Here is a 12,104-nt window from a genome sequence, read left to right as displayed (position 1 = left end):
ACTCCTCTAATGTGGAAATTTTCTTTTTATAGGCTGTTTCTCGCAGTTCTTGCCTAAGACCTTGTCGGAATTGTTGGAACACAGCCCAATCCAAGTGAGGTTTATCTTCACTAGTAACATTCAAACTGTTGGCCAATGTTAATAAACGATTGTGAAAATCAGTAAAAAGTCTCTTTATCCTTTTGAATAATTTTCTGTAATTTCCATAAATTAGGACCTACACTTCTAAGTTTACAAAATTGGGATAACAAAGTTTCCTTAAATTTGGAATACTCAAAAGTTTCCCGAAGTATTGGAGAAGAATATAAGAATGTTTTTGCTTTACCTATTAATTTACTTCTAATCAAAACTAGCAATTGAAAATCAGTCCAACTTGCTATTTCTCTACGTTTTTCAACATAAGTAAAGAAAAATAGTGCATCATCTGATTCTTCACCTGAAAATTGGGGAAAAACTTGTTGCGGATTTACTGTAAGAAAAAATTCACTATCATTCATTTCAGAGCTTGATGTAACAGCCATAGTGATTAATAAATTACTAATTCTATTAATACAATCTTTCTACTTTAAAATAAACTTTTATCCTTGCCTGACTCCAGATTATAACCAGTTCACTGTGATTTATTTATCTCAATTTTTTTTTTTAATTTTCAGGGAGCATTTCTATAATTGTTAACACTAAAACTAAACTCAATTTCTTAACTTATAGTTGTTAAATTCAATTCCTATTGATTAAATCACATCCTGTCGACTGCGCCATTTGTCGTGACGTTCTATTTTCATGTTATGTTCTAAATCCGCCATCTTGGTTCAAGTCACTCTTATCAATAAAACAACTAATTGCAAATTGATCACCGATCCAAAAGTAGGGAAATTTATAATTATACTGCAGCACCCTATTTTTAGATTAGTCTATATAAAACAGTAGGATCAATTCTTAATTAAGTTAGCAGTCTTCTCATTTAGGCCGAATTAATTACTATTCTACTTGGGGCATCCGCAAGATTCGAATTTTTTATGAACGGTGCAATAAAAGGGAATTCAGGCAAACACAATATTTAGATTAACAAAATAAAACATTTAATATATGATATATAACAAATACAAGAATTCTACTTTTAAATGAAACAATATAAATAACTTAATACATCTTGCTAAGTCACTCATTCCAATTCAATGTTCTAAACTTTAACATACAATTCACAGCTTTAAAATTACAAGCCTTCTTAACTCAAGTTAATAAAACAAAACTTCTCTTTTGATCAGTCTGCACATATCTATCAGTTGTACTTAATGTTTAAATTCACAGCAGGCACTAATCAAGGTAGACAATATTCCAAGCAATCTTATTTCGGACCTTGAACTTCGAAGATACGCTATAGTTAATGTTAGAATAAATAAACATGTATGACTACTCTTACCAGATACAATCTTCAATACATCAATGTATTGCGAGCACACTTATGAATTAACATATTTGAGCTAGCAGAACACATTAAATAAAATTCTCCAACGCTTTAACTGAACTACTGTTAATCGCACTTCACTACTCTAAACAACAGCAATAAGGTACTGATATCCTTCCTTGTTTACTTTTCTGCAACTAGTTAAGTTCATTATAATTCTTCTCAGGGCAACATAGAATTAAGATGTAATCCTAGACTAACTGGAACTAATCAGAACTTCCCATTGAATGTCCAGTTCTTTATTTATCTGATTACGACATCAATTTTCCTCTATAACAACAGCTGATTTAATTGCAGCTGAGTATAAGATTCACTACGTTTCTTGCTTACTTCTAAACACTATGCTCTTGAATTTCTGCCCTAAAGAATTTACAATTTTCTTTCACTTCCTTGCTTATATCCTACTTTCCTTCAGGCTCCACAAAACTCTTCCCTTTTCTCTCATTCAAATTCTTATTGCCTCCTTTCTCCTTTCTGGTTCCAAGGTCACGCACTCTACGACTCGTGCTTGTTTATTTCATGCATCTCCATTACAACGCATGAATGCAAACATTTCGCTAATGTAATACAACGCTCTACTACTACATAAGTGATTACATAACGTTAAATTTTCACAAATAAGAATAAACAGAATATTTGAGCTACTTAATCAGCTCTTTCATTACGCATACAATTATTTATAATACACTTTTCGTTACTTTACATATATATTTTAGTTATCATAAATTTCTACACATATTATTATTTAATAAATTAGTAGTAGGTTAAGTTTAGAACAAATATTTAAATAGTAATCCTTAATTAAGGAACAATAAATAATTCTTATACAAATTATGATTAATGTATAATAAGCAATGTTAAATGTGAATGAAAAAATAAATTACACAACATAGTTTCATTCACAATTTAACAATAGCACAGTGATAAAAAACACTCAACAGGCATACAGTCAGGAATACATATCCATACTTGAAGTAGAAAAAGCTATCAAAAGGCTTGAAATGTGGAAAGGCAGCAGGAGTAGTTGATATTTGACCAGAAATGCTGAAGTATGGTGGTATAAGAATCTTACCGTGGCTGCACTGCATAGTTCAGAAGGCTTGCACAGAAGGAGGAATTCCTGATGATTGGAATAGAGCTCTCATAGTACCCATATAGAAAAAGGGAAATAAAATTGAGTGTGAGAATTACAGAGCTATTTCCCTACTGAGTGTTCCTGGCAAGATTTATGCCAGTATACTTGAAAAATGTCTGAGAAGGATTGTGGAAGAGAAGCAGTTGAGAAATCATGGGAATATAACAAAGATCTGTATTTAAGTTTTGTAGATTTGGCAAAGGCATATGACAAGGTGCCAAGTGAGAAGCTATTCAAAACGCTACAGTTATATGGTGTTAATGTGACATTATATAAAGCAATACTTAGTCTTTATTTGAGTTGTAAGTCAGTAGTTAGAATTGAAGGAAGTACAGGAAGGTGGTTTAATGTTAAATCTGATGTCATACAAGGATGCACATTATCCACTCTGTTACTCATCTATGGCTCACATTATGAAGGAAAGTGGTATTAAAGCTGATATCAAAATTGGAGATGTTAACATCAGCTCTTTGCTTTATGCGGATGATGTTATAATTCTAAATAAATCCGCTACAAATCTGCAAGATTCCCTGACTAAATTGATTAACTGTTGTAATAGATATGGTATGGAGGTCAGCATTAAAAAGACAAAGACAATGAAAACAGGCAGAAGTATTGAAAATATCAACTGCATGGTGAATGGAGAACCTATAGAACAAGTAAAACATTTAAGCTACTTCGGCATGATTTTTAGTGGAGATGGTAAATTAAATATGGAAATAGAAAACAGAAGCAACAAAGCTGGTATAGTAGGAAGTCATCTGAATAAATTCATATAGAATAAGAGGCAAATTAGTTTGAACACTAAATTAGCTGTATACAAGACAGTATTCAAACCAATTTTATCTCATAAATCTGAGAACTGGGTCAGAAGTAAAAACACTTGACCAGAGACTAAAGACTGCTGATTATGAGAGTCCTGAGAAAGATTAGGAGCATGAACAGATGGCATCAATGGCAATATCATATTAAAAACGAGGATATTAGGAAAGAACTTGACATTGTCAGCATCCAGGAATGCATTAGCAGAGCTAATCTTAGTTGATATGGTCCCTTAAGCAGAATGGGAGAGGATAGATTAGCAAAACAAGTTCTGTCTGTCAGGTTATCTGGAAAAAGACCCAGAGGATGACCAAGATATAGGTGGATTGATACAGTAAAAAGTGCCTTAGAAGATGGAAATATAAGATCTGATAATGTTGGAATCTTGACAGGTAACAGACTGATTTGGAGGAAAATTGTAGATAGGAAGTTAGTAATGATGTAAATTTTTCATGTATTACTATCAATATCCTGTACACACACACACCCCTTGAGGGTATATATCAGGAATTTGATGATGATGAAATTATAGAGCAAGTAAATACATTCAAATATTTAGGATGCACAATGTCATATGAAAATGAAGCTGATATAGAAGAAGCTATCAAACTTTGTAAAATTAACAAGTTTCATAAATAAAATTTTTAAACCTAATTATGTACAAAAACTCACACGAATAAGAATCTACAATACAGTAGCTAAAACTACCTTACGTTATAGCAGTGAGATATGGACATTAAAAGAAGCAGATGAAAGAAGAATTGAATTATCCAAAATAAAATTTCTGTGCAGAACTGAAGGAGTCACAATAATGGATAAAATGAAAAGCAGCGAAATCAGAAATAAACTTGGAATTACCGACACCCTAAATGAAACAGTTATTTGCTATAGAGAAAAATGGAAAGAACACATACTGAGAATGAATAGAAGCAGAATACCTAAACTAATTCTAAATTACCACCCAAAAGGTACCTGATGCAGAGGAAGATCCCTTGGAAAGATGGAATTGAGTTTGGAACAGGTCACTTGGCCTATAAGCCTAGAAAGGAAGAAGAAAAAGAAATGTTCATTTGAAAAAAACTGAAATAACTTGACAAATTTTAGCAGAGATCCCATCCAAAATTCATTAATTTGTATAAACTGTAACATTTGCCTTTTGGAAAGATTTGGATTTAGATTATGTTTAGGATGCAAGGAATCTTTATATGGTTTTGTCAGTTGAAAATGAGTTACCTAGTTTTGTGTGTGTAAATTGTGCACATATACACTTAATAACTCAGCAACACAGAGTTATTAAGACAACATACTAGCCTCATAATCATAGTTGCTTTGGCTGTAATTCCAAGCAAGCAAAATTATTAAATTCAACTAGAGCAGAATTAATACTATCACTTTGGATTATTTGGCAATAACTTAATCCATTTGAAACTAAAATTATGTAATTGAAGCATAATTTTACAGAATAATTTCTGTAATGTTGTCATTTGCTATTACTATTATTATACAAGCATCCCATGAGTGAGTCCAGTGACTCATTATTGGCAACCCACACTATCTGCCTTTTACATGCATAACTTCCAGAGTTATGTATGTAAAAGGGTGGTTAGCAAGGGTGCCTTGTTGTTCCTCTATGGTCCAGTTTATACTGAAAAATTTCTTTAGAATTTACTACCCCCCCCTTTAGTAACATCTTTTTCTATCATATCCTCCCTTCCTTAGCTAAACTTGTAATCTGCAAACCTTCAATTTTCCTCACATAGGGATGCCACAAACTATTCACCATTTTGGTCACTTGCCTCAGGACCTTCTCCAGCACTTCCTCATCTCCATGAAACCCATGTGATCAAATCAGAGCATGTGATTCAAAGCTGTACAGAGAGGAATGGTAACTTCCTTATCCATGCTTGTCAGTATTTATTAACATCTATGTTTATTTTGCTCACTTTTTGCATTGGGATGAAAAAACTACAGGCTGAGTATTGCATAGTGGGGCCTAAGGTAATAGTGAACAGAGAGTATCTCCTCTAAACTTCAACTCTCTGTCCACTATTACCCTAGGCTCCACCTATGCAATACACACCCTGTAGATTTTTCATCCCAAAGTACATCATTTTACATTTTGACACATTGAATTGCAGCCATTATCTTATGTCCAAACTACCACTATGTTCAGATCATCCTGCATGATCTCCACATCATATTTATTATCTGTTACTCTCTCTCTCTCTAGTTTAGCAGCATTGGCAGATAACTGGGTATTTGTCAATAACTCCCTTAAGGAGTCAAGTTCTACTAATCATTTCCAGCCCTACCCATCCATGCCAGGGGTTCTTTGGGACTAAAACACACAGACTGATGTGAGAACATATGCAATTAACAGACTTAATATGCTCACTTCATAGCCTTGATTGTTTTGTCTATAAATTAAATCCAGCCAAACCAAATGGTTGGCTTTAGTTACCTTAACTGTAAATTCAACCATTTCCAATCAGCACCTGCTTATAACACTATATGCAGGTTATCCAAAAATACAAATCTGATTTCCTACATCACTGACTAAGAAGAAAAACCTTGTTCCACACCATGGATTATATAGTCCATATATTCCCTTGATCTTTTGCTCAAAGCAAGATCACAAAAGTCTTAACCTAGATACTAATAGATAAAAGGTCTTAAATTGGATATCAAGAAATAGTTTGATATTAAGCTATTAACTTATTACTCTCTCCTCAGCCCATTATGTTGAATAATAATAATAATGGTGAAATTCATTAACTTCTCTACTACCTGGAATCCACCACCTTATCAGTGGTAATTAGGGATTCTGCCAACCATTTCTTCAGCAGATCTAGGTTTCTTGTTCACCTTTTTACAAGGAGGGGATTCAGAAAGGATTTTCAGAGGTCCCATGGTATTCCTCTACATTTTACAATTGAAATGTAATTTCCTTTATTTGTTCTCTTTATTTCAGTGACCCTATTTCATTTGATTGCACACTTCCTTCAAACATCAATGACGAAAGCAGTCTTTTTTATGTTCTTTCAGATATCTTGCATTATGCAAACATGCCTTTAAAAGATTTGCAGTCAATTAAATCATCCACAGGGATAATGATAACATGGTCTCCTTCAGCATTCTAAAACTTATATCCTCTCTTACTCAACAAAACAGCCTGTTATCTAAAGCAGAGCTTCTTAAGCTGTGGGTCGCGAAAAATTTGGCAACAGTAAAAGATTACTGAATGCGCAACCACCAAAAATTAATTCGGATTCTAGGCTATTGTTTATAATTTTTTATGTAAATGGTTAAATTATATGTATCCGAAGAATTATGTTAAAATAAATTTCTTTATGATTTATTATCAGTAAATGTTTGATTTGTATACCTATTTTATAAACCTATATACCCAAGATCACGTAAAAATTTCTCGGGTGAAAATGGGTCGCGAGTGGAAAAAGTAAGAAGCGCTGATCTAAAGCATGCCAAATTACATTCACAAGAGATCTGGTAAACACCAGCAAAAGATAGAAGCAGCAGATTTTCTTTTGTAGATGGTAATAGGTGAGAAATTTTGTTGATAGGAAAATATGTATTTAATTAGAATGTTATGTTAATACCACATTTTCTATTATTTAATTTAGGTACATGGCAACAGCTGGTTTAGACCGAAGCATGAAAATCTGGGACCTAAGGACATACAAATGTCTTCAGTCATATGTACTTGGTGGTTCAGTTAGCCATCTGTGTTTTAGCCAAAGAGGTGTGTTAAGTACTGGATATGGAAATATAGTAGAAGTACGTGTTATCTTTTTTTTTCTACTTCTTTCCCAGAAATTGCAGATCATTTTCCTTATTCATTGCTCACTGTTTCATTTCTTTTATGTTTGGATGTTATCTTCATAATAGTCAAACATTATTTTCTTTTAACATTAAAAAGATATCTGATAATTGTGAGAATTGTGCATAAGTGATAAGATATATTTTTTGGGAGATCCACATGGTGAACTCCTTCCTGTGATAGATATCTCATTTTTAATTCCTTTAATATGCTTTCTGTACTATGATCTCCCAGAAGGCTATTGACTGCTATCAAATATTTAATACGGTGAAGCAATCTTCCAAATGAGTACTAAAGTGATATGCAGGTGTCATTTCAATACTGTTCATTACACTAAAACAGAGGAGAGGTTTGGACCTCATGGTGTTGATTGCTGTTGTTTAGTGATATTTGTATGTATCAAAGACATCAATGAGGTACAAACTCTTCCCCTGTTTTTAGTGTGTATATGTGTACCAAAGAACAGTATTGAAATGACACCTTCATATCACTTTATTGCTCATTTGGCAGATATCTTCACTGTATTGAATATTTGGTAGTAGTTGATAGCCTTCTAGGAGATTAGAGTACAGAAAGCATATTGAAGGAATTAAAAATGAGATCTCTATCGATAATAGGAAGGAGGGGGATGCACATATCGATCTCCCTTCTTTCTACTACTTTAGATTATTGTCTGGAAATCTGAGACATGAATATCTAAATGTCTTCAGTCACTTGTGCTAGATGGTTCATTTAGCCATTTGTGTTTTACACAAAGAGGAGCGTTAAGTATTGTCCACTCTCATTATAGTAAACATGCTTATAGCCAATTCTCTCACTGTAGTTAACTGCTAAAAAGTTCCATAGCAAATGTCATGATGAAAGAAATTCACTATAAACAACCCATGCATGTTTCCTGTGAATTTGTTGTAGTGAGAGTTTACTTTATTGGATATGGAAATATAGGAAATGTTTGTTTATTTTTTCTACTTTGTTCTCAGAAATTGCAGATCAATTTCCTTATTCACTTTATGCTGTTTCACAACTTTTATGTTTAGATGTTATTTTCATGATAGTTACACATTATTTTCTTTTCATAGAGAGAGAGATCTGTTTATAGACAGAGAAATATGGAATCATTTTCTAATGGAGGAAGTTTGGATCTTCACAAAATATTTATCATGTCCTTGGAGAGTGTCACTCACTAGCACTGTGGAGAGCGGGGGGACAGAATAGAAGCTGGAACCCCAGCCAAAAAGCATTAGTCACTGCAGGCTTCCATTAAGAAAGGTGATATTTTACTAAGTAATGAGAAATCACTACCAGTCAGGTTGTCTAGTTGACATTTCCTCAGACTCTAATGGTATCCATTACCACAGGAATACTCACTGAATTTGTCAGAACCTCCCCTTGCCTTTGTGAAAACAAATCCTCACTAGAGAAGGAAGGGTTGTAATTGACTGAGAGAAGCTATTAGTGGCCCAGTTTAGTTTCTTACTTGTTTTCTATACTAGGAAATCATTTCGTTAATATCAAAAATTGTTGATTTTACTGCATGAGAAGCAGAAGATTTAATTTCAGTCTCTTCTTGCACACTATTTTCATATTGCTTCATAAATATTAAAAGAAAAAAAATGGTTTTTTTTTTTTTTTTGGTCAAACCAAGTTGAGTTACTTTATTAAAAACAATAAATATAAAGATCTCTATTTACTTGGAAACATCATTTTGTTGTTGTTGTTTATTCATCAAATTTTCATGCATGCTGGGCATCTTCAGCATGATTTGAAAAATTGTACAATAGCCCAAGTGTACATGACAAAGATTAATTATCCAGATACAGATTTATGAGTTTTAGTAAGGTATATATTAAAAAGTAAAAGAAAAAAGAAATTAATATTGATGAGAAGTGTTAAGCAATAGTACTCTTCCCACAGTGAGGATAAAGCTTGTGAATTATGGATATTTTCATAATAATACTATGAAAGTTGTTGAGTATTTTAATAATACTCAACAACTTTCTTTATATAATCTTCTTATAAGGAACCTGCTTTTATGCATTACTTTAAGCCTTTTTTCCAGTGAAGACCACAACATATTGTGTCTTTTGAAAGACTGATAAGTGAAAGCTCTCATTTGGTTGACAGAGAATGAGGAGTTCTAAAACTTAAAAGGAGATACAGTTGTTATTTTCAGTCTCATTTGTTAACCATATCCTCGATGAATGATGTCAATTTGTTTGTAACATTCTTGAAGCTTTGTTACTGAACCTTGACATACTGCAACAAAGAATGTCATCTGGGCCCCTTTTGAAGGCTTGGGATAATTATTGCAGTGATGTTCGAAATTCTTCGTGAAGCAGTTAAGCAAAGTGAGGGAAAGAAAAACGGTCATTTCTGTACCTTCAACTTGTTTGTAAAGTTTATTTTGATAACTGAAATGACCAGAATGAATTAAAAAATTAAAGAGTTTGATGACATTGAATGGATGAGCTGAATTTATTTAATCAAATTCACTATATTCCCTAGAGGCATGTTGGTGAATAATTAAACATTAGTAAGACTAATTGGAATATTTAAATGAGGCTATAAGACCTGGCATTGGCCCAAGTTATATGATTAAATCTCTATCATATATCAAAAAATCCCTTGGATTTAAAAACAACATTCTGAACTTCATCTTGCATCTACCGATATTCTAATTAACTGAGATATCATTTCATTATTCACAAACGTACTTACCTGTGGTAGGTTGGTATCTGAATTTGCTTACACAAGATTTCTAATTCATTTTGGTTATTTCAGTTGTCAGAATAAAACTTTACAATTTTACAAACACAATGAAGGGACTCTGCTTGAAAGTCCTCTTTTTGTCACTTTGTTTAATTGCTTTGAACAACACCCCTGTAATATTAATTTGAAGACTTCATTGTAATCCAGATTCGTGGATGATTTTTTTTTTTCAGTATGGCAAGAGTTTATTAATAAAGCTCCAAATTTTTCAACAAAATGCTGTTCACCCTAGGATATACAATTTATATTTGAAACTTAAATTCACAATTGTGTCTTCTTTATAGATCTCCTTATTCTTTTCAAACCAGTTAAGTCTTTAATTCACAGTTTTTTTTTTTGGAAGAAGACAGGATTTTATGTTGTTCATTCTCTATCTCATATCAATATATGTGTGTGTATATCTAAAATTGGGTGCTATAAGAACTCTTCTATAAAACCGATTCTCTTTGCTTCATGAGCACTTTGTTACAACAAGAAATAGAACATAAAATTACTTTTCTATCTGAACATTTAGCTATACCTTCATCAACAAGACCAGAAAAAAATATAAAATTACTTCATATTCTATTACTATAGAAGTTAATAGTGTGGTTAGCCCTTTTATTTCATTGCATTTCTTCCTATGTGAATGCTTGTTTCATTTTTAGCTTCTGTGAGGGATAAGCTCCCTCTAATGCTGGCATTCCTTAATGCTTTTCAGATCCTTTGCGCCTATAAGTTATACCTTGGCTATTTGTAAGATCAGTTTTACTGTTTGTCATAAGGAACTTAAAAAATATGTCAGGTATCATGAACCAGAACAATCTGGGCTTATAGGGGACATGATATCACCTCTAGATATAAAGTTTGAAGGGGGGGGGGGGGTGGGATGGAAAGTCCTACTTACAAGCAAGTTCCTTTTAAAGATGCATAAGAAAAGTTGCAAAGCATTACTACCTCATCCTAACCCAAACTTGATTTATCTGCATTGCAGGAAATACTGTTACTTAACACTGCTCATCAGTGTTTATTTTTGTTAAGGGTATACTTTCTATCTCACTATATTTATTCTGTCATGCATTGTGAGTGATGTTTTCAGAATGAGGTTAGGTAGCATAGAATCAATACAATTCTTGTTTTTAAGGATATATTTTAAAACAGTTATTCAATCAGTATATAGATTATGAATAATGTGTTGAACCTAATCTTATAGTAGTGTTTTTAAGGTCATTTAGTGAATAGTTTTGCTATCATGTTCTGTTACTATCATAATACGCTTCGAAGGAATCTGACTACTTGCTGAATACTAGTACAGCTGATTTTAGGCTATGATTTGTACACAGCCTAAATTTTCTGAATATGTGTTGTTTAGCAAATAACACTGGCCAACAAAAAAAATTTTTTTTTCTGCTGATTATGATCTGACACTTGCTTTTTATTAATTTGGGTGCGCTGATTTCAAATATCAAACCCATTTTTCTCTATGACGTCAGGTTTTTCCTCTATGGCATTTTCTTTTTGCTAATTTGTAAGTTTTTGATAGTTTTAAGGAGGCAGTACTATTTAGAAGATCAAAAAAATCGATTTTTTTAATATTATTTTCTGAAAGTATGTACTTTTAAAAATCTGTTCCTCCTTTTTATCAAGAAATTCGAAAAATTCCTGAGGATATGGCCTATTATTCAAAGTGGTGCGCAGATCAGAATCGGAGCACTCACCGCTCTCGCTTGTTAGTAAACGAATAAATGTGTAAGAACCTGCAACGGCACGTACTGGCACTTTGAATGCGAGAGAGGCCGATAACCGACCTAATACATTTAGGTGATGAAAAGTAGGTGATGACAACTGCCTAAAACAAATGAAAGCTATATGCGTCATAGTGGGCAAAGAACGATCGAAATCATTCAATCGTTAATCGATCGTGAAAGTGATGAGCACTTATAACGTTTCAATAAAGCTTGTTTTTTTTTGTCTTGTTAATTGCATGTTAGTCAGCAGTGAAGAAAATACATCATGTCTACTACTCGAAATTGTGTCAATCGTGTAGATTCCTTCTGCTACATTTGTGGCAGCTTTACTGTTCCCAGTCAAAGGAC

General features: G+C 32.9%; 1 protein-coding gene across 5 annotated transcripts in view; it reads left to right on the top strand.

Annotated features, from left to right (window-relative positions):
* LOC150100851 (WD repeat-containing protein 46) overlaps positions 1 to 12,104 on the top strand; it is a 240,227-nt gene that overhangs the window by 171,588 nt on the left and 56,535 nt on the right. For all 5 annotated transcript variants that reach the window (XM_090401124.1, XM_090401126.1, XM_090401123.1 and 2 more), the window contains one exon: positions 7,064 to 7,217. In XM_090401124.1, coding sequence (XP_090257250.1) covers positions 7,064 to 7,217 — 154 coding nt within the window. The remainder of the gene's footprint in view (positions 1 to 7,063; positions 7,218 to 12,104) is intronic.

The sequence above is a fragment of the Typopeltis vanoorti genome, chromosome 12 (assembly GCF_054136105.1).
Source record: "Typopeltis vanoorti isolate ZY-2024b chromosome 12, IOZ_Tvanoo_1.0, whole genome shotgun sequence".
Taxonomy (NCBI): domain Eukaryota; kingdom Metazoa; phylum Arthropoda; class Arachnida; order Uropygi; family Thelyphonidae; genus Typopeltis; species Typopeltis vanoorti.
Note: the sequence above shows the minus strand (reverse complement) of the source record. Positions and strands in the feature narration are given on the sequence as shown.